The 23,836-nt window shown below is 41.6% G+C and overlaps 1 protein-coding gene across 2 annotated transcripts in view; it reads right to left on the bottom strand.

Annotated features, from left to right (window-relative positions):
- The window catches only part of ABRAXAS1 (abraxas 1, BRCA1 A complex subunit), a 32,862-nt gene extending 9,663 nt beyond the window's left edge, over positions 1-23,199 (bottom strand). The window contains exons 1-8 of one of the 2 annotated variants that reach the window (XM_073541841.1): positions 22,931-23,199; positions 19,340-19,430; positions 14,069-14,105; positions 12,604-12,670; positions 10,403-10,596; positions 9,092-9,211; positions 1,971-2,055; positions 1,304-1,415 (exon numbers count right to left, since the gene is read on the bottom strand). In XM_073541841.1, coding sequence (XP_073397942.1) covers positions 1,304-1,415; positions 1,971-2,055; positions 9,092-9,211; positions 10,403-10,596; positions 12,604-12,670; positions 14,069-14,105; positions 19,340-19,430; positions 22,931-23,017 — 793 coding nt within the window. In that variant the 5' untranslated portion in view covers positions 23,018-23,199. Of the gene's footprint in view, positions 1-1,297; positions 1,416-1,970; positions 2,056-9,091; positions 9,212-10,402; positions 10,597-12,603; positions 12,671-14,068; positions 14,106-19,339; positions 19,431-22,930 lie in introns of both variants that reach the window. The other variant, XM_073541830.1, reaches the window with a different exon arrangement.
- Positions 23,200-23,836: the final 637 nt, after the last annotated feature.

Genomic DNA, 23,836 nt, shown 5'->3' with positions numbered 1-23,836 from the left:
TTGTCGGCGCTGCTCTCTCCCTGCTTCAGCTGTCAAATGGTACCCGCTCATTAAATATGCGCATATTTAATTAGTGGTACCACGTGACTGCTGAAGCAGGAAGAGAGCAGCGCCAACTACATGGAACAAGCAGGGGAGCTGCAGAGACAAGCACCAGGACCGGGTGAGTATGAACGGGGGGGAGGCATATTCACCTGTCCCTGCGCTCTGCTACCTTGCGTCCTCAGCAGTGACATTCAGGTCAGAGCGCACAATCGTACCCTCTGCCTGCACAGTCACTGCAGAGCCCGCAACGCTGATGAGCAGGGGGCAGCGACGGAGGTGAGTATACAGTTTTGTTTTTTTCTTGTTTTTTTTTGTAACGGAGGCAGCGGCAGCAGCAGCAATATGATGGGGCCACACACTGTGCAGATAACTGGGGCCACTCACTGTGCAGCATTATAAGGGGCCACTCACTGTGCAGCATTATCTGCGGCCACTCACTGTGCAGCATTATCTGGGGCCACACACTGTGCACCCTCGGCTTATATGCGAGTCAATAAGTTTTCCCAGTTTTTTTGAGACAAAATTAGGGGTGTCGGCTTATACACGAGTATATACGGTAGGTATCCCATACGCCAGGTAGTCCAGCTAATCTGTGTAATCCCGCCCCCCACCGCTGATTTGTAGCTTGCTGACAATGCAGTGTACACAGGAAGCAGAGAATCAGTGGTGAGGATGGGGTTATTGACAGTTCAGCATTTTGACCACTGCTACAACCACAGCAAAGATTCTATAAAAATTGCACCAAGCAGACCAGTAAGTGATGCATCGCTGGAATCGGGTTGTCTTTGCCCTTACATCATGCAGTTCAGATTACATAGTAAAAACCTTCCGACAGATACCCTTTAATATAGATTATCGTAGTTTGCAGTGGACTTCTCGTTATTATTTTTTTTTTAGTTTTTCTAGGATGTTGGCATTTAAAGCATAGCAAATACTGCTGTAGGTTTTATTTCACAGTGAAATCTGCATGCTTTGGCGTGCCTCTCCTACCTATCTGTGTACTTCCTGCTCTGTCTTGAAGGACATGACCACTGCAGCCAATCAATAACTGCAACTGTATCCAAAATATCACTATTAGTGTCAATGACAGGCTGCTGTGATAGTAAATAGAAACATCAGAACATAAGTGACTGGAAATATGGTGAATATTACTACATACTATTTTACAGCACTCTTTACAACACTTTTCTTTTTATCACATTCTCAAAACAGACATGATAAAGTGTAAAACAAAATCCTTGTAAAATCTTACCATTACCATGTTTACAAAGTTGTTGTTTCTTTTTTGCGATTTGCATCTTCAGCTGGTTAACTTGCTGCAATAGCTTTTCTACAAAATTTTCACTGTCTGCCACACGACTGCAAGTTTCCTGTAAATGGAAGAGATCACAAATAACTACAGACTGTTTAGGCCACTGCTAACCCCTTCATGACCTTGCAATTTTCAGTTTTTGCGTTTTCGTTTTTCCTCTACTTATTCAAAGAACCATCGCTTTATTTTTCCATCAATATAGCAGTATGAGGGATTTTTTTTATTTGCGGGACGAGTTGTACTTTTCATTGACTCCATTTATTTTATTATGAATGCACTGGAAATCAGGAAATAAATTCCATGTGCGATGAAATTGCAATGAAAGTGCAATTACACATTTGTTTATACAACAGCTAGATGTGTAACAATAGGAAATGTGAATTAATTCCCAATCCCACATTGAAAGTTTTCATTCAATAACTACTATGGACATTTAATTTTCCTAAAATTTATTCTAAAAAAAAATCTGACAAATCGATCCAATAACATGTCCAACCCATATATGCTTTCTGTAGAAAGCTTCTTTTCTACTGCAATTCAGGCCTAATATTTGACCATGTAAACATATTCTAAATGATAACTGGGTGTGATAAAAATTCATAGATTCATATACCTTCAGTTCTTCTTGTAAACTTGTACACACCGCAGTGATTTTATTCACTTCCTTTAAAGTGCCATCTTCATTAAAAAACTCTGATCTGTCAAAATAACGCATGTCATTTTCATTAAATATATAAAGCGGAGTCGGGGAATTTTGCTAAAAAAAAAATTTTTTTATTATAGACTATTTTTGATTATAATCTATAAAAAATACTAAAATCCCCTCTCTTGGTGCTTTTGTGGCAACCAGGGCAGTGGAGTCTGAGTTGTGGAGTCGGTGTCCATTTTGGTGGAGTCGGTATAAGGCTATGTGCACACGCTGCGGTTTTTGCTGCGGATCCGCTGTGGTTTTGGCCGCAGCAGTTCTGCAGACAGTGTACAGTACAATGTAAGTCTATGAGATTTACATTCTGCTGTGCACATGCAGCGGATTTTTAACTGCGGAAAAGCTGCGGTTTTGAATCCGCAGAAAGAAATGACATGTGACTTCTTTTCTGCGGATTCTGCTGCAGTTTACCATCTCCTCCATTGTAGAGATGATAAACCGCAGGGCTAAAGTGCAGGCCAATCCGTAGGTCATTTTACCTGCGGTTCCGCAGATAAAAATCTGCAGAGTGTGCACTTAGCCTAAAATGCACCCACTCCAACAAAATATAAATATATATATATATATATATATATATATATATATATATATATATATATAGAATCTAGTATAGACTGTAGGTGGCGCTAGTAACTAGAAAAAAAGAGGAACACTTGCTGCAAATTAGTAACACACGCCACCAATGTGATCAATAAAATATAAATAATTAAAATTTGCGCTAAATAATGAACCCCTTTAGCTTGTAGTGAACTAAAAATTACAAATGAATTGGATTGCTCCAAGATAGGTAGTTATGTTATTATGATTGGGTCACCGAGGAGGAGAGCAAGCCCAAGCTAAGCCACAGAAAACCAGAGAGGTTGGTAACTAAGCAGATTGCAGACCCCTGATCCTATCCACACCACTAGCAGTAGCCATGGAGCGTACCTACGATGATCCTAGACGCCTCGGCACAGCCGGAGAGCTAACTAAGCCGAAAGCAAGAAAGGGGAAATCTAAACTGCCTCACAACAGACCCCAAAGGAATAGATAACCCCCAAACATATATTGTCGGTGAGACAAGATGAAAACACAAACGCAGGTAGGAAAATAGACTGAGCAAACGATGGGGCCCACACTGACTAGACAGGAAAGGAAAGACACTGTCTGCAATCACGCAAAAAACCCTGCAAAAAAGTCCAACACGTCTGATGCAAAAAATACTGAAGTCGCACGACTTGGCCCACTATATCAGCACACTGGTATATTCTGAAAGCAGAGCAAAAAGAGGCCAATTTAATAAGGGACAAAAACAAACTGGCACAAGCTGTAACATATGGATGGTGATTCAGCACAGCCCCAGCCGGAGCTGGCTGACCCACACAAAACTGAAATAGACAAAACCAGATCAAATGTTAACAGAATAGCAAATGAATACTTAGCTGAACATGCAGGGACTGAGCTGGAAACTAAGACTTCAGGAGGCAGGAAGAAAATCACCAGCAGGGATAGAGGGAGTCGGCTGTCTTAAATCCCAGTCTGAAACCCCAGATCTCCAATCGTCGTCCTCATTATCAGGTGGCAAGCCTCTGTTAATCAGATCAGCTCCATTACCTCCAGTAACCACCAGAGGGAGCCCAGAAAGAGAACTCGCAACCCCTCTGTCAATTTGACCAGCTCCACTACATTCAGTAGTAACCAGCGGTAGGCCAGAAAGCAAATTCACAACAGGGTTCATTATTAAGTGCAAATTTTAATTATTTATTTAAAAATATATATAGATAGGTCCATATATATTTGGACAGAGACAACATTTTTCAAATTTTGGTTCTTGACATTACCACGATGAATTTTAAACAAAACAATTCAGATGCAGTTGAAGTTCAAACTTTCAGCTTTCATTTGAGGGTATCCACATTAAAATTGGATGAAGGGTTTAGAAGTTTCAGCTCCTTAACATGTGCCACCCTGTTTTTAAAGGGACCAAAAGTAATTGGACAATTGACTCCAAGGCTATTTCATGGACAGGTGTGGGCAATCCCTTCGTTATGTCATTCTCAATTAAGCAGATAAAAGGCCTGGAGTTGATTTGAGGTATGGTGCTTGCATTTGGAAGGTTTTGCTGTGAATCAAACATGCGGTCAAAGGAGCCCTCCATGCAGGTGAAACAAGCCATCCATCCTTAAGCTGCAAAAACAGAAAAAACCCATCCAAGAAATTGCTACAACATTAGGAGTGGCAAAATCTACAGTTTGGTACATCCTGAGAAAGAAAGAAAGCACTGGTGAACTCATCAATGCAAAAAGACCTGGGCGCCCACAGGAGACAACACTGGTGGATGATCGCAGAATAGTCTCCATGGTGAAGAGAAACCCCTTCACAACAGCCAACCAAGTGAACAACACTCTCCAGGAGGTAGGCGTATCAATATCCAAATCTACCATAAAGAGAAGACTGCATGAAAGTAAATACATAGGGTTCACTGCACGGTGCAAGCCACTCATAAGCATCAAGAATAAAAAGGCTAGACTGGACTTTGCTAAAAAAAACATCTAAAAAAGCCAGCACAGTTCTGGAAGAACATTCTTTGGACAGATGAAACCAAGATCAACCTCTACCAGAATGATGGAAAGAGAAAAGTATGGCGAAGCGTGGTACAGCTCATGATCCAAAGCATACCACATCATTTGTAAAACACGGCGGAGGCAGTGTGATGGCTTGGGCATGCATGGCTGCCAGTAGCACTGGGTCACTAGTGTTTATTGATTATGTGACACAGGACAGAAGCAGCCAAATGAATTCTGAGGTATTCAGAGCCATACTGTGTGCTCAGATCCAGCCAAATGTAGCCAAAGTGATTGGTCGTCGTTTCATACTACAGATGGACAATGACCCAAAACACAGCGTCTGGTTTTGTCCATGAGTTCAAGACTTCAGGCAGTCATTGCCAACAAAGGGTTTTCAACCAAGTACTAGAAATGAACATTTTATTTACAATTATTTAATCTGTCCAATTACTTTTGGTCCCTTTAAAAACAGGGTGGCACATGTTAAGGAGCTGAAACTCCTAAACCCTTCATCCAATTTTAATGTGAATACCCTCAAATGAAAGCTGAAAGTCTGAACTTCAACTGCATCTGAATTGTTTTGTTTAAAATTCATTGTGGTAATGTCTATAACCAAAATTAGAAAATTGTTGTCTCTGTCCAAATATATATGGACCTAACTATAATTTGGGTACAGTAGTACAATGCAGGATGTGCTGTAAATGTTTTCATAAAAATTTGGGAAAGTTCTGAATGTCCTATAAATGTCTGTTCTGTTCCTGATCTAAGCATCTAGGCTTTTAGTTGAGATGAATCTGTGCTGCACTTTATGTACATGCTCAGTCGTGACCAGTGCTGGGGAGTCAGAAGTCAAGGAAATTGAGGAGTCGAAGGTTTGGCTTACCGACTCCACAGCACTGGTGGCAACGTTTCTTGACAGGGGACTCTGTATTCTGGTCTTCAACAATAACGTGTCGTCACATGAGATTGCTGCAGGGGTGGATAGAACACATTTCCATTAGCAAGAATTGGAAGTAGCACACAAGTTAGAAAATAAAAGCAGTGGGAACAGTATTGAAAAAAATCCATTGAAGGACACCTGTCATGTCCTTTGTACCATGCAAACTGTCCCCAGTGCGTTGTTATTGATGCAATGTGCATCACTAACCCGTTATTTTCATTAAAAACGACTGTCTATGGTTAGTTTCACACTAGCGTTCGGCAGAGCTGCGGAGGGCCGTGTAGTTCCTCCATGAAGCTCTGACCACTGCGTACCCTATCTTTAACATTGGGTATGCAGGCCATGCGGATGTATGTGGATGCGTCCGCGTGCGTCGTTTTGACACTGCGGCGACCGCAACAAAATGCAACATGTTGCGTTCAACGCAACGTCAAAACGACGCATGCGGACGCATCCGCATACATCCGCATGGCCTGCATACCCAATGTTAAAGATAGGTACGCAGGTCGCATGCAAACGTAGGCAAAGCTAAACAGAAGAGGCGCGGCAGTAGGCAGAGCTTTACGGAGGAACTACGCAGCCCTCCGCAGCTCTGACATCCGCAAATGTGAAACCAGCCGAATTATGTGCTGAAAGCACTTTATATAGTTAATCATACCTGCTCATTTAGTCGTAGGGGTGTGCTTCATTTCATTCAGTGCCGATCTGGAAGCCGCGCTTGCCCAGTATTGGGGAGCTGTGCATGCACACTTTTACTGTGTGTAGTACCCAGTTTCACTGACTGTGCGGACGGAGCCACTCGTCACTGCATATGCGCGGCTCCCCAATTGACCCTGCGCATCCACGGCTCCACGATACACTGCGCAAGTGCAGGATTTTTCCAAATGGATTTGAGCGACGTCGGCGCAACCCCGGGAACATCATTCAAATTGCATGGGCGACAACAATCATGACTGAATCATGAAATGAAGCTCACCCCTAGGACTAAATGAGCAGGTACGATCTATCTATACAAAGTGCTTTGTGCACAAGATTACACCGCCGTTTTTAATAAAAAAAAAAAAAGTGTTATTGATGCACATTTCATAGCTAACACACTTTTTACATGATAAAGAGGACATGACAGGTTCCCTTTAAACAGATCAGTCAACACCATACAACAGTCTGCAAATACTGATTTGTTAGCAGGAAAAACGCTGCATAAAATATTAGCTTTTTTTCTCCTCAGTCGGATGGATGAAAAACGGTGAAAGAATTGACATGCTGCAGAATTGAAACTGCTTCTAATCTGCAAGGAAAAAATAAGCAACGTGTGCATGAGACTAAAGGAATCCCATACACTTTGCTGGTACTGTAAACTGCTGCATTTCTTTAGTGTAAAAACAACATGTGCACATACGCTCATGGTTATGTTCTCATGTTGAGTTTTTGACACTACATATTTTTGCTATGCAAAAATAGAGTATCACAGTTCCTGCAAACTGGATGGAATTTATAGACGTGTCATGCCCACTGCTTTTTTTACCAGGTAAAATAAAAAGCTTGGAAATTGCACATGACTCAATCAATAAGTTTGTCACAGCGAAATACAAGGAATACTAGGAAATATAAAAAAACAAATCCGCTTTATTTAAAATATGACATACCCAAAAGAGACAGACCGCAGCGTAAAAACTGCATGTAAAAAGAAAAAAAAACCCTCAAAACTGCAATGAAAACAACGCAAGTACTGCAAGAGATGCAAAAATACACCTGAAGATCTACAACATCAAAAACGCACAGAAGACTCATCATGAGAACGTACTCTAAATATGAAAAGCAGATAAACACCAGCATAACTCACTTTATTCAGACAGGGGATAAAAAATGCAATGTCTCAGCTTACACAGAAGCCTTTATCAAGTGTGGAACATCACATTTTCTGTATTCCCTGCCTGAACAATGTGGGGTGTCCTACAACTACTTATTCCTCAGGAGCAGGATTCAGGGGGCAAAGGGAAGCGTTTTGCATATAGCTACTAGAGCAGGCAAGGAAGTATGCAAAAAAATATATATTATAATCAAAATCTGCTTGATTTGCATGCACAGTTGTCAAGCATATTTTCCAGCAGTTTCTCAGGATTTGCAGTGGAACCTTTTTACAACCCAAATACTAAATGACACTTTTCCACCACATAGAATCCTAGAATTGTAGAGTTGGAAGGGACCTCCTGGGCCATCTGGTCCAACCCACTGCTCAAAGCAGGATTCGCCAAATCATCCCAGACAGATGTCTGTCCAGCCTCTGTTTGAAGACTTCTATTGAAGGAGAACTCACCACCTCTCGTGGCAGCCTGTTCCACTCATTGATCACTCTGTCAAAAAGTTTTTTCTAATATCTAATCTGTGTCTCCTCCCATTCAGTTTCATCCCATTGCTTCTAGTCTTTCCTTGTGCAAATGAGAATAAAGATGATCCTTCTACAATGTGACAGCCCTTGAGTTATTTGTAGACAGCTATTAAGTCTCCTCTCAGTCTTCTCTTCTGCAACCTTTCCTCATAAGACAGGGTTTGCAGACTGATCACCATTCTGGTCGCTCTTTTCTGAACTTGCTCCAGTTTGTTGATGTCTATTTTAAAATGTGGCGCCCAAAACTGGACACAGTATTCCAGATGAGGTCTGACCAAATAGGAGTAGAGGGCAATAATGACTTCACGTGATCTAGACTGTATGCTTCTGTTAATACATCCTAGAATTGCATTTGCCTTTTTTACTGCTGCATCACACTGTTGACTCATATTCAGTCTGTGATCAATTAGTATACCCAAGTCTTTTTCACATGTGCTGTTGCTTAGCCCTATTCCTCCCATTTTTATTCACTTGTAAAGTGGTCTAACTGGGTTGGGCTTAAAGCCAGAGGAAGGCTCAAGAATTCTCTTTTATTTCAATTTATGAAAGGCATGTGTGAGAAAGTTAACTCTTACCCCATGCAGATGAAAACAATACAGCAGATAGAACAGAGGCTGGATGCAGAAGTGGAGGTAAGGGTTAACTTGCTTATACAGAAAGGAGAGGTTTAGGTAATGGAGAACACTAGTAGTGAAGGAGGTACAAGGGGAGACTTTTAACCTGCAGATTAAATCTACATCTGAAGGTTTATAGCGTTATCGGACCAGACAGGTTCCTTTTAAGTTAGTGTCCCAGGAGTGCAGCCTGGGCGCGCATTTTCTCCAATACTTGTGATCCAGTTACTTACAGCAGCTCAGTACAAGTCACAACACTCTCCACAGGCTGACTCTTGCTGAAGACTGAGCTCCTCTGCCCAATCAAGGAGCTCAGTAGCTTCACCTCCACAGTACCAATGACAATTGGTGGACACATAGCAAAATTCTGGAAAAAAAAATCAGAATCGTGCTACATAATGACAGCAAATTGGTATTATTTTAAATGTTTGCCACATAAGCCTTAAAGAGGATATCTGGTTACATTAAAACCCCTGTCACCACCCTCCCTTTAATTAAACAATTTAGCATTGACCAGTAGCTGACACTTCTGCCCCTACCTGTGATTTGTAACTGCACGGTTAAATCCAGCAGACATAGAGGATCCAAATAAAGTGCTGTATCCCTGTTGTTCTGATAACCCTAAGTTGGTAATTATAAGAGGCACTTTCTGTAAAAGACTGGGACAATAAGAAAAACATCATGAAGGAGAACAAAGTGCATATCTCACGCATCTGATTTGTTCTTGATTTTTCTGCACCTGATGGCTGGCTTTCTGCCACACATCAGTAAGGTGTTACCTTAAACAATGTTCTAATTACAGTATAAATAGGTATATTTTTTCTCAAATATCATTTCATAGAACACAAGTGCTATAGAATTTAGCCACCAGTATAGAATTATTTAATTACACCTATATATGAGTAACCCTTTTGCTGGCAGAACAATTTTTTTTACATTTTTTTCACATATAAAAAATTAATAAATTCAAATAAAAATCATTATGCCTACAATAGACCTAATGGATACTTAATAATAATAACAACATTGCTTTAATAACATGAAGAAAAGGTTTTATTACAGGAAAACACCACTAGGCACAGGATGGAAGATACCGGTTATCCAATTTTTTTTCTAAGTTCATTAAAACAGCAGTAAACACAATATAAAAATAATCATACCTTACCTCTTAAAGAAGACATGTCACTAGGTCAAAAAAGGCCAGTTTTTTTTTGTTTTGTTTTTTATACCAGCTCCTCCCAAGCATTTCTCTTTTTCGTTTTTGAAATCCGTCACACGGTTCCAGAGATATGTGCCTTTTGCTTAGTGATCATTTTTATGGTCTTTATGTGGGGGCATGGCTCAGAGGGTAATAATGCAAAGCAGCCTAAAGATACGCCCCCAGGGAAGGGAGTTCTGTGAGCCACGCCCCCAGGGAGTTCTGTGAGCCACGCCATCTTGGTAAACACCATAACAATTAGCACTACATAAAAAAGCTCATATGTATGAAACCATATGGCGGATTTAAAAAACAACAAAAAACGTCATACTAAGGGCAGCAGTGGGAACAAAATAAGAGCCACTGGCCACTTTTGACCTAGTGACAAGTCTTGTTTAAATCCGCACCATCCTCTTACTACAATAGTCTATGTGCATAGGGGTCTATGTGCATGTGATTTCTGCAGCCAATCACTGGCCTCAGCAGTGACACCTGCACATACGAAATGAGACAGATTTTACAGGTATGGATGGCAAGTCATCAATGCTAAACTGGTAAAGGCAGGCAGTGAACAACAAAACATTGGCGATGGACCAGCAGGGATTTAAAAGGGGACGAATAGCCAATTTTTATTTTCTACATATGCACTTACTCATCTTGTGGTTTATGTAAAGCGTACTCCATGAGGTGAGTAGATTCGGTCTCCGTTGTAGAGTGTGACGTGACCAATAAGAAAACAAGTTCTGGATTAGAAAAGTAAGTCTGAAGGTTGTGTTGCAAAACCTTCTCCCTGAAAGTTATTGTTTGTTCAGTGTTATGGCGAAATTTATACCATCCAATCACATCCTGTTACAAGAAAAAGAAGTAAATGCAATGAAGCAGCTCACTGTGCTCTCTACATATGCAACACAACAGCAAAACCATTTTCTTTTGACCAGTTATTTATCAGCCCAACATAATAAACTACAGGGTGGCAAACTATATAAGATAGGTTATTGTAACGCTATGTTCACACTGGAAGCTACGAGGATTTGACAAAAGTGTTTTCTGACTGTCGGTTGGGGTTCTGTCATTATTTACTAAGAACAGCTCTGCAATGTGCAATATTTTGCCTAAAAATTCCAGGAAAGTGAAAAATTAAATTATAGGTTCAAACTCATTGAAAGAGGACCATTCAGTAGTTTGAGCGTGTTAAACAGGACACATCACGGTATAGGAGCTGCAGAACTGAATAAAATAGAGGGTTTTTTTACATTTTCTCTGTTGTGGAGATATTAGCTTGTAAAGTTTGGCTTACAATTTATAAGAGAGACATTATTAACAAAGATGTGTGTCTGTGTGTATGTACTTTTTTCCCTGCATGAAATTGACCAATTATTAGCAGGAGGCGTCATGCAGTGGAAAAAAAAATACACCCCCTAGAAAGTCAGAAGAATACTATGTGAGCTGTTATGACAGACAGCTCAGATCTCTCCATCTACTCTGAATTACATAGTCTACTAGAGTTCAGTGCCATTACAGACATTTTCAGTTTTCATATCATGATATGGGAGAAGAAGGGAGAAGAGCTGACAATGCCCTGAGATGAAATCTGGAAGGGTTTGTGCTCACACACAGCTTTGCTCCATTCTACACAGTAGTTGCAGAGATTCGGGCATACTGTAGAGCAGGGCTATCTGCCATTACATTTCTAACACAGGAGAATGCCTGAGCTGCCACTCTCTTTTGGCATGCTCTTTTTTGACCCTGAATGACGTCTCTTATGAATGGTCCAAAACATGAAAGTGAAAGTAAACGCCTTCAGAGATGAATTACTGGAAACGCCCCCTTGGACTTATAAATTATAATCTAAACTTTACAAGCTAATATGTATGCAATGCAGATGAGAAATTAAAAATTAAAAACTATGGGCCCGATCAAGACCAGTGTTGTTCATGTTGGGCTTGATGAAAGGACATGTGCTGTAGGTGCTTGCCTCTTCATGAATCAAAAGAGGCATTCGAGTATTGGGCACTCCCATATACCCCTCCTGGAGTAAGATTTGTGGCATAGCAAATGCTGCTGCATGTCATAAATTTCAGGAGAAGCAGTCAGCATGCCCCATTCTGCCATGAGGCGCAGCTCGAAGTTGTGCCAAAAGATCTTGTGACTTTTGAAAGCTTTTATGCTACAGTTTTTGCCACAAAATCTCGGAAGCATCGGACCCTATTTTTTATTCATCATGTGATCAATAGATATAATAATGTGGCAAGTTTAACACACTAAAACTGGTAAGCAGTCACTAATGTGAATGCATGAATTTTCTAACGCTCCTTGCATAAATGGCAGTAAATAATTACAGCTAAAATAGGATGATTCGTTCTGTTTACATGAAGGCCACCTAATCACATTGGAAACTAGACTGCTGGCTCCTGCTCTGCTTCTTTTGCTGAAACTATAAACTTGGCTGGATAGTGATAAATAGACTCCACATCCTCCGAACATATTTCTCCACATTATAGTTTACAGAACTACTCCCTTCCTGTAGGCTTTGTAGGACCTTCGCAGGCCCTAATAATAAAGGAGCCACAATCACAGCTTTTTGAAATACTGTGATTCGATGGCTGCTGCCATGTAGAGAACTAAAGCACAGCTCCATTAAAGTGCAGGAGGTCAGCCTCTTGATTTTCAGTAACATGGGGCGGGGGTGGCAAGCTAGCCATTATATAGAGTATCTTAGCAATATGGGAACACGACTATTTGTAAGCAATGACTGAAGCATCATTTAATTTATACCTGACTCAACTTTTATTGCTAAACTATAATAAAACCAGAAATTTCTGAATTATGTCCATGCCCGACTGTGTTGGTTACCTTTTCTTGGCCAGCAAGTAGCTTCTTTAATTCAAGGTTGTTCAATTCACCCACTCCACTGTAAAACCTATATATATGTATATATCATTAGACATGCAGAACAGTAATTCTGGAGATCATTTTAAACAGACTTTAAATAGTTAAAACATGCTGCTTATTTAAAGGGGAACTATCTGCTACCATGGAGCCTTGCACTGCTGGTGGTAAATGGGCCTGGTGCTGTGACTGCCAGGGAAAGTGAAGGCAGTTTGACTTTTGGGGATAGTAGATGAGGGACATGGTTGTGATTAGAAGGCAGAGGGGGTTCGTGACTACTTGGGAGTGCAGCAAAACATCAACTTAACCGAAAAACTAGTTAATGGGAATCTGTCAATAGGATCATCCCTCCTAAGCCATCCATATGGGCATGCCTTTCATATATGCGACCTGATGTTTTATTCCAGAGAATCCACCTTTTTCTTAAATATAAATGAGCTGGCCTGGGATATGGGCGGGACACTGATCTGCATGAGGATCTGCCTCCAGAGATTATTTTATATAAAAGGGGATGCTACCAGTATAAGACATGCAACTAACACAGGACAGTAGAACTGAACTTTGTCTCATTACAAACACATTTGCTACAGCTCTCACAGCTCTGCTGTATTGTAGGTCTGTCTTCTAATTACACACAGCTGTGAAATGAGATCAGGAGAGCCATTACATGTCTCACACTGGTAAATCCCCATTTCATATAAAATAAGCTCTGGAGGCAGATTCTCATGCAGATCAGTGTAAGGCCCATAGATCTTAACAGCACATTTACAGAAAAAATATGGATTTCACTGGAATAAGATATCAGCTCGTAGATATCAAGATATAATTTTATTCAGCATCCTACAACCTACATTCCCATATAGACAGCTTAGGAGGGTTAATCCTACTGACAAGATGCCCTTTAAATACTTAAAGAGGTGGTTCAATACAATCTAAATTGTGTACATCAATTTAACCCATTGAAATAAGTGTTTGTGCATATACCTTCTTTTTTTCATATTTAAAAATCATAGTTAAAAACTGGTATCACTATTAACATGAATGGAACACATACACAAATCAAGACAGTGTTAATGGGGCCTAAAAGGACATCGACATGAGGCAATGCCCCTGCGGAATAACTGCAGCTGTAACATCCACACCAGATGACGCTAGCTTGAACTGTGGCGTATGGCACGTTAGACAAGTGCATGGACCTGCACACGGATGCAGTCACCTACAATTCGTAGATATGACTGGCACATTAATAAGACCAGTTTTCTGAATGAAGCCAGATACACGGTACATTCCTCTCCAGGAAAACCAGTGGAGCACATGCCCATTGTGCACATAACCTAAAACATATATTTTTTTTTATGCTGATCAAAATAAAATATTGCAAAATACAAGAAATAGCACTTTTCTCTAGTAAACAGAAACATTTACAAACCTGCAGGGATGATATAAAGGTATACTTCTTTGGATATCTGTGAGATAGAATATCAATTGCATTAGAATACCAATAGCTTACATGGGAATCTGATAAGAAACTATGTCCAACTTTGAAGTTTGTGTAGTGAAGGATAGGTCATGCCATATTAAATGTGGTGAGCACTGACTTTGGATGGCGACAACACAGTTACGTCCAACTCCATTATTTTGATATGGTAGAATAGGAAAAGCTTTCAGCCACATATCCACATGACCGCAATAGTCACTCAGGGTAAGGTCACACGTAACACTCCCTGCACAAACATGGCTTTCAAAGACAGTGAAATAAAAGCATGCAAACAGGGTGGAGAAGGGGTAATGCGAAGGTGGGGTGTTGATGTGTTGTCATGGTGGCCAGGGGCCTGCTAAAGGCCCCCGTTCTCGCATTGATGATAATCCTGTGTATAGTGTTCACAGATTTTTTTTAAGAAATGGAGACACTGTGGAATTTCTGTATATAGTACAAGCGATCAGGCAACCACATTATAACCTGTGATTTAATCATTTACACCTTTGCACTTTCTGGGTGTTTAGGTCCAGTGGGTGGTTCTATCAGTGACTGACAACTTTCCTTGTATAAGAATGCATAGTGATAGCTGTCAGTCACTAATAGGACCGCCCACTGGACCCAAACACCCAGAAAGAGCAGAGGTGTAAATGATTAAATCACAGGTTATAATGCGTCTTTTCTCATAAAACCACATATCAATCTTCTGGGCTCCTCCTGCTCTATAACATGCTGCCTGCAGACTGGACAGTATTTTCATGGTGATAGGAATGGATTGGTACGCAAGGACGTTCAATACACATGCGTTCTTCAGAATGAGCAGGTTCAGGAAGTGTTAAATTAAAAAAATTTTCACAATCCCTGTCTCCCTTTGTTTTCTTTATCTCTTTATTTAAACATGTGTGTATTGTTGAGTAAAGTATTAACGGGTGTTACAGTCAAGGTGTTTACTATTAAAGTTACAGTGAAGGTGTTAAAGTCAGCAAACATTACAGGTACATTTATTAGCGGCTTAAACCATTTTGTCTTGCCATGCCACACGTCCAATATCAAAAACAAAGTAGGCAGCAAATTTATCCCTCATTTGGGCAACTTCCACTGAAGTCCTCAGAGGCTGATCTTGGTAATCTTGCAATGTGGTAGCAACAGGTTCCTCAAGTTCTAAGTTGGGTCGCTCTTTTGCCAGGAATTGTGCAGAACAACACACACTTTCAGAACCTCATCAATTGTCTCAGTTTTTAGATTGATGGGTGTTCCCAAAATGCGCCATTTAGATGCCAGCAAACCAAATGCACACTCCACAGTTCTTCGTGCCCTTGTCAGTTGGTAGTTGTAAATCCGTTTGGTGTGATTCAAGTCCCGAATTGAGTACGGTTTTATAAGGTTGGCACACATTTGAAAGGCCTCATCCCCAACCACAACAAATGGCATTGGCAGTCCTTCAGTGTTCGGAACAGGTTGTGGTATTGGAAAATGTAAATTATTCCCATACAAACATTGGCCCATGTCAGAGTTTTTGAAAGTCTGTGAGTCATTTCCTTGTCCAAATGAGCCAACCTCCACGGCGACAAATTGACAATCAGCATCTACAATCGCCATGAGAACAGAAAAATATTTTTTGTAATTGAAATACTCGGATCCACTTCCAGCAGGTTTCCTAATCCGAATATGTTTGGCGTCCACAGCCCCCAAACAGTTAGGCTACTTTCACACTTGCGTTTTTTTGCACTGCGTTTTTGCGCATAAATGCGCATGCGGTTTTTTTCCCTATACTTAACAAGGGTGTGCATTGTCATGCGTTTGTACGCATTTGTATGCGCATGCGTTCTTTTGTAGTGTGCGCCCGGGCGCACAAAATGCATCCTGTTGCATTTTTTGTGCGTCCGACCTGTCTCAAAAAAACACATGTGCACGCAATGCACACGAAACTCACCCAAAAACCCATTAAAGTGTATGGGAGTGCTGACGTGCGCATGGTCATGGTTTGCATGCAGCTCGGTGTACAACGAGTGGTAGGCTCCACGGCTCTCTCGGACTTCAACGATGGGGTGTTGTCAGTAGCGACAATTCCGTCTTTGACTTCTTTCTTCTTTACAAGCCACAACAAAGGCCAATTGCAAGTCCAAATACAGATTAATCATGAAGCTCTCCACGCTAAGATCCATGTTGCAGCTGGATACAGCAGTAAAAGTTTAGTAGTGCATCTGTACAAGGGTTTATATACAGAAATTCCATGAGACACGCCCATTGGATGTGGCTTGGGTCAAGGAAATTCTCCAGCAAAAGCATTGTCCTATCGAACGAATGCGCATAAATAACGCAAATGCATGCCAAAACGCATGCAAACGCAGCTTTTTTTGGCATCATGCGTAAGATGATGTGGATAAAAAACACTGCGTTAGCATGCGTTTGCACATGCAGATGATATGCTGCACACATATACGCAAATATGAACTTAGCCTAACATTTCCCACTTGTTTACTTTACATCAGCACAATTTTGGAACCAAAATATTTTCTTGTTTGGAAGTATAAGGGTTAAAAGTTAAAGAGCGATTTCTCATTTTTACACCATTTTTTTTAGGGACCACATCACATTTGAAGTCACATCTGAAGGTGCTCAAAACGACATTCAAGAAGTTTATTAACCCTTCAGGTGCTTCACAGGAATTTTTGGAATGTTTAAAAAAATGAACATTTAACTTTTTTTCACAAAAAATTTACTTCAGATCCCATTTTTTTATTTTACCAAGGGTAACAGGAGAAATTGGACCACAAAAGTTATTGTGCAATTTTTCCTGAGTACGCTGATACCTCATATATGCAGGTAAACCACTGTTTGGGCGCATGTCAGAGCTCGGAAGGGAAGGAGCGCCGTTTGACTTTTCAATGCAAAATTGGCTAGAATTGAGATGGGACGCCATGTCGCATTTGGAGAGCCCCTGATGTGCCTAAAAACTGGAAACCCCCACAAGTGACACCATTTTGGAAAATAGACCCCTAAGGAACTTATCTAGATGGGTGGTCAGCACTTTGAACCACCCCCAAGTGCTTCCCAAAAGTTTATAACAGAGAGCCGCAAAAATAAAAAATCATATTTTTTTCACAAAAATGATCTTTTAGCCCCCAATTTTTTATTTTCTTAAGCGTAACAGGTGCAATTGGACCGCAAGAGTTATTGTGCAATTTGTCCTGAGTATGCGGATACCCGATATATGGGGGTAAACCACTGTTTGGGCGCATGGCAGAGCTTGGAATGGAAGGAGCGCAGTTTTATTTTTTCAATGCAAAATTGGCTGGAATTAAGATTGGACACCATGTCGCATTTGGAGAGCCCCCCGATGTGCCTAAAAAGTCGAAACCCCCACAAGTGACACCATTTTGGAAACTAGACCCCCTAAGGAACTTATCTATATGTGTGGCGAGCACTTTGAACCCCCAGGTGTTTCACTAAAGTTTATAACATCTGGCCGTGAAAATAACACTTCATCCATGGTTAAACTGGCCCAAGGCATATGGACGGAATATTACGTCTAATGTCAGAAAAGGGTTAAAAGTAACAAACACAGTTATACTTAACTGAAACCGAATCCATTGAAGCCCTCGTCTCCTGTAATAAAATAAAAATAAAAAACAACCATATCCCTCACTTATCCATCGTTCTTTCCCACGCTGTAATCCATAAATGGGGATAAACAGTTTTCAATCTGGACAGTGCCAAGATGTGACCGTCCAGGCTGAGAACCACTGTGGAATGAGCTGCTGCATTAGGTGGATTGGGCGTTAGTTGAGTAACACTGTGTTTGTTATTTTTAAATTAAAAAGCAAACGTGTGTTTTGCTTTTATTTCAAATAAAGGACTTTAAACTTGCTGTGTGTTTATTTACAATACAACTATAGGATTAGTAATGGAGAGGCGTCTTATAGACGCCTCTCCATTAGGGTATGTGCACACGGTGCGGATTCTGCTGTGGTTCCGCAGCGTTTCTGCAGTTGCGGGTCCGCAGCAGATTCTGCTGCGTTGTACACTACCTTTATTTCCTATGGAAATTAAAAAACGCTGTGCACATGCTGCGGATTTTTCTGCGCAATTTTGCTGCGGTTTACAATCCGCAGCATGACAATTGTTTGGTGCAGAAATGCTGCAGTTTTACACCTCATCCATTATGAGGTGTAAAACTGCAGGGCAAAACCGCAGATAAACCACAGGACTTTGGTCCTGCGGATTTACCTGCGGTTTAATCTCCAAAATCCGCACACCAAAAAAACTACGTGTGCACATAGCCTTACTGAGCTGTGGGCTTGATGTCATCAGGCAATACAAAGGTGACATCAACCCCACAAATATAAACCTCACTTGCCACTGCCACAGGGCAAGTGGGAAGAGCAGAGCAAAGTGTCAGAATTGGCACATCTAATAGGTGTGCATTTTCTGGGCGGCTGAGGACTGCTATTTTAGGGCTGGGGGGAGCCCAATATCCATGGCCCCTTAACAGCCTGAGAGTCCCAGTCGCAAACTGAACCAGATTACTAGGTGCCGGTACTTGTCACACTGATCAGTGCGCACGTGTGCGGAACATTTTGCGGCTCGTGCTGTTAAAAAACGGATATATCAGCATGTTTTGCCCGTGAACACACGGTCCGTGGAAACACACTGACATGTGCACATACCCATTCACTTGTATGGGTCTATGTGTTTAAGTGTCTCCAGTACGTATGGAAACTTACCACAAGTACAAGAAACACTGAAAGAGCCCTAAAGTAGAAAGAGGATCACCCTGTATAACTGGTGGAGAAATGTTGAACCCAATAGTTAAACAGGTTGAAAAAAAATAGGTTAAATAGGTTGAATGGTAAAATGAATGAAGTCATTCACAATGGTGCCTACAACCATTGACAAACGTTTTTTAAAGTTATGGGTCTAGGAACATGGGAGGAAAAAAAATGAGTCATCGCCATATTGTGTAGCTGATAGTTAGGACGCAGCCGCATCATGTGACCGTACCGCAAGTGTCGACTCTTCCAATATGTGACTATTGCCTTCAGGTGTATATTTCACCAAGATTATTTCCAATTATGTTCCACCATATTAAAATAATAGAGTTAGATGTGATTGTGCTGCACTTTGTACATTTTATCCATATTATAGGAAGCAAACAATATGTATATAATCTAAGTATATAATCTAACACATCTCAGAGCTGTCTCAATCTGCTGAACATACCGATAGTGTAAACCACTTGTACGTCGCTCATGTGAGAATCAGTGATACTATCCTCTGCTTCTCCCTTCACAACCCCCAGAAGAAATCCTTCCTGTGTACAGAAAACATAAAAGCATTATAGACAGTACTAAGACTGCGAGGGAGAGTGTATCAGCTAATCCTACATCGAAAGTACACTGAATTACCGCTAAACAAAATGAAAAAATGAAATTATCAGCGACATGAAAACTACGCCAATACATACTGGAGATTAGGAGACTGTAGAGGACTATGGATAAACCAGAATCAGGCTGAGCCCAGATAAAAGATACCATTGTATTAAATAGACAAGTCATACTTTTCTTTTTTTGTGGTATAACTATGTAAAGGACACATATTGTGCATGAGCTCTTTTTTGGCCATTTCTCCAAACTGTCCCAACAGCCATTTTTAACTGTGGGCAGCCTGCGTGGCCGAAATGAAACAGCGTTTCCGGACTTCTCTCCCATAGGGCACATCAGGGACATCACTGGTCAAGAATCTGCAAAGGGAGCTGCCAGCAGGAGAGTGTATATACAAGGTACTGTGCAAATGTTTTAGGCAGGTGGGGAAAAAATGCTACAAAGTAAAAAGGACTTGAAAAATAAAGAAAATAAAGGTGTTAATAGTTTATTTTATCAATTAACAAAATGCAAAGAGAAGGAATGTAAGTGAAATCTAAGTCAAATCGATACTTGGTGTGACTGCACTCTGATTTGAAAACAGCATTAATACTCCTAGATACACTTGCACACGTTTTTTTAGGCAACTCGACAGGGAGGTTGATCCAAACATCCTGGAGAACTAACCACAGATCTGTGGATGTAAGCTTGTGCAGATCCTTCTGTCTCTTCATGCAATGACAGACAGACTTGATTCTCTGAGGGTACCATTTCAGCACTTCCAAAACTCCATGTTCTTAAAAAAGGGTTGTTCACTTCAGACAATCCCTTCTCAAACACCATATTCCCCAATGTAAAATGGTAGCAGAAGCTACACCCACATCTCGTGCAGGCACTATTCTAGCGATGTCGCACTTTGCTTTCCCGGGGCTGGCTTGACATGTTATGCTCTCCCAGCAGCCAATTAGCAGCCGCTTCCCCCTAATTTCCTTCAGATGAAATTGACAGCTGGAAGAAGTAAGAGCTGCTGTATGACTTCCTCTGGATGTCAGCTACAGTCATGGCCAAAAGTTTTGAGAATGACAAAAATATTATATTTTCACATGATCTGCTGCCCTCTGGTTTTTATGTGTGTTTGTCAGATGTTTTTATCACATACAGAAATATAATTGCAATCATATTATGAGTAACAAAAGGTTATATTGACAGTTAGAATGAGTTAATGCAGCAAGTCAATATTTGCAGTGTTGACCCTTCTTCTTCAGGACCTCAGCAATTCTCCCTGGCATGCTCTCAATCAACTTCTGGATCAAATCCTGACTGATAGCAGTCCATTCTTGCAAAATCAATGCGTTTATTTGGTCTGAATTTGAAGGTTTTTGTTTGTCCACCCGTCTCTTGATGATTGACCACAAGTTCTCAATGGGATTAAGAACTGGGGAGTTTCCAGGCCATGGTCCCAAAATCTCTATGTTTTGTTCCCTGAGCCATTTAGTTATCACCTTTGCTTTATGGCAAGGTGCTCCATCATGTTGAAAAAGGCATTGTTGATCGCCAAACTGCTCTTGGACGGTTGGGAGAAGTTGCTCTAGGAGGACATTCTGGTACCATTCTTTATTCATGGCTGTGTTTTTAGGCAAGACTGAGAGAGAGCCCATTCCCTTGGCTGAGAAGCAACCCCACACACGAATGGTTTCAGGATGCTTGACAGTTGGCATGAGACAAGACTGGTGGTAGCGCTCACCTGGTCTTCTCCGAATAAGCCGTTTTCCAGATGTCCCAAACAATCGAAAAGGGGATTCATCAGAGAAAATGACTTTACCCCAGTCCTCAGCAGTCCACTGCCTGTACCTTTTGCAGAATATCAGATTGTCCATGATGTTTTTTCTGGAGAGAAGTGGCTTCTTTGCTGCCCTCCTTGAGACCAGGCCTTGCTCCAATAGTCTCCGCCTCACAGTGCGTGCAGATGCACTCACACCTGCCTGCTGCCATTCCTGAGCAAGCTCTGCACTGCTGGTAGCCCGATCCCGCAGCTGAAACACTTTTAAGAGACGGTCTTGGCGCTTGCTGGTCTTTCTTGGGCGCCCTGGAGCCTTTTTGGCAACAAGGGAACCTCTCTCCTTGAAGTTCTTGATGATGCGATAGCTTGTTGACAGAGGTGCAATCTTTCTAGCTGCGATACTCTTCCCTGTTAGGCCATTTTTGTGCAGTGCAATGATGACTGCACGTGTTTCTTTAGAGATAACCATGGTTAACAGAAGAGAAACAATGATGCCCAGCACCAGCCTCCTTTTAAATTGTCCAGTGGTGTCATTCTTACTTAATCATGACAGATTGATCTCCAGCCCTGTCCTCATCAACACCCACACCTGTGTTAATGGAGCAATCACTGAAACGATGTTAGCTGGTCCTTTTAAGGCAGGGCTGCAATGATGTTGAAATGTGTTTTGGGGGATAAAGTTAATTTTCTAGGCAAATATTGACTTTGCAAGTAATTGCTGTTAAGCTGATCACTCTTTATAACATTCTGGAGTATATGCAAATTGCCATTAGAAAAAATGAAGCAGTAGACTTTGTAAAAATTAATATTTGTGTCATTCTCTAAACTTTTGGCCATGACTGTACATCCATAGATGAGAGTGAAGTGGTCCGATAGGCTGCTGAGAGAGCATAACATAATTCCCCAGGAAAGAAGGCGCCGACAGTGTAGGAACCAGAGGGGAGTATAGCTGCTGTTATTTTCCATGGGGGAACTATAGAGATTGGGAATAGGGAGTAATGGCCAACCCCAGATCAGTGTTGCGGCCGGGAACAGGACCTGCACGAACTTCCTGAACTTCCAGGTGTCTCGGTGTGAAGTTTGATTTGCTGGCCTCGTGTGACCTCCTTTTATGATGCACAAGTGACAACGAGCCAGCATAGCAAAGCAGATGAGTCTGGCATCCCATAATGTCAGGAAATCTGTGCAGCTCCATCCCACAGCCAGAGAACACAGATCTTAGCTGGGGTGGTGCGAAACGATTCGCTCATCTCTATTTGGGAGCTCAGGGTGTGGAACTATTACCCAGGTCAAGTGTCAGGAGCGCCCCACACCGGGCAAAGCTCAGCGGTAGATAGAACATCCCTTTCATTCCTGCAGCTCACCCTATAGTTTACGCTATAGTGACCGAGGTGCCCTCGCGTGGTTTCCATGCAGGGGCAGCTCTGATTGCACCCCCCGAGTGTAGGACGACCGCTGTCGGATGGACAATACTGGGAAGTGGCTCCTGCTCCATTATCTGATCTTTACCCACCTGCCCCGATTATGTCACTACTTGTGTGGGAGCCCTCAGCCGTGGCACAAGATGGCAGGGCACCTCACTACCCATCCCAGAAGCGTGTAACTAGGGGCAGCAGCCACACACCGCCGGGGTCCTCCCATCCGCTCCGTGTCACAGCAGCCTCTACTCACCGAGTCTGAGCCGGCGTTCACATGCTGGAAGGCGAGGGCGCCAAAAACAAACCCTGACATGAGCGCCCTTGTGCTCTCCCCTGCCATGGCGAGCGCTCACCCTCCGCTACCATAACGGTCTCTACGAGGAACGGACTACGCCACTGTCTACAAGGCTCAGAGACAAACTAGAGCGACGTTCACACTGTAACGGACTAACGCGGAAGTGTGCGCCTCATGTACACAGCAGCAGCGAGAGGACCGCGGGCATGTGTAGCGCGACACCACAGGAGGCAGCGCCCTCTGCTGGACAAAGTCTATACTGCGCCAGGGAGCGATGAAAAGCTCAGATTTACTGACACATTTACTTTCTTTCTTTCAGTTTTTCTCCCTTTCTTCCAAGAATTACAACTTTTTTTTATTTTTATCATCCACATAGATGTTTATTTGCAGAACAAGTTGTAGTTTTGAACGAAAAAAATTATGCTACTATTTTCTGAGACCCGTAACCTTTTTTTTTTTAAGTGCATGTCTAAAAAATTTTCAATTTTGGTGTTAAGATTTTGTTTTTCTTTTGGCGTGTAACGTAGGTTTAAATGATTTTCTATTTTGCGCTTTTAGACTGCATTTTTGGGGGGTTTATAGGTGTTTTAATCATTTTTTCTTTAGTATTATTTTGTTTTTTTTGTATCCAATAAAATTTCTATACTTGCGCTTTTTATTGTTTAGGATAATTGAATGACTCCCGACAGTCGCGTAAATTTTACATCTTGATTCTTTTACTCAAAACTTGACGCGTTTCAGCCCTTTCCAGAGCTTCCAACAGCAGCTACGGGAGGACTGAAACGCGTCCAGGTCTGAATAAAAGGATCAAGAATGAAAACTGTCGGGAGTCATTCGACTCCGCATTACCTGTTTCCACGTGCG

The sequence above is a fragment of the Dendrobates tinctorius genome, unplaced genomic scaffold (genome assembly GCF_039654945.1).
Source record: "Dendrobates tinctorius isolate UK_male_01 unplaced genomic scaffold, ASM3965494v1 ptg000011l, whole genome shotgun sequence".
In the NCBI taxonomy this organism is placed as follows: Eukaryota; Metazoa; Chordata; class Amphibia; order Anura; family Dendrobatidae; genus Dendrobates; species Dendrobates tinctorius.
The sequence above is the reverse complement of the archived record's forward strand: the minus strand, read 5'-3'. Positions and strand labels throughout refer to the sequence as shown.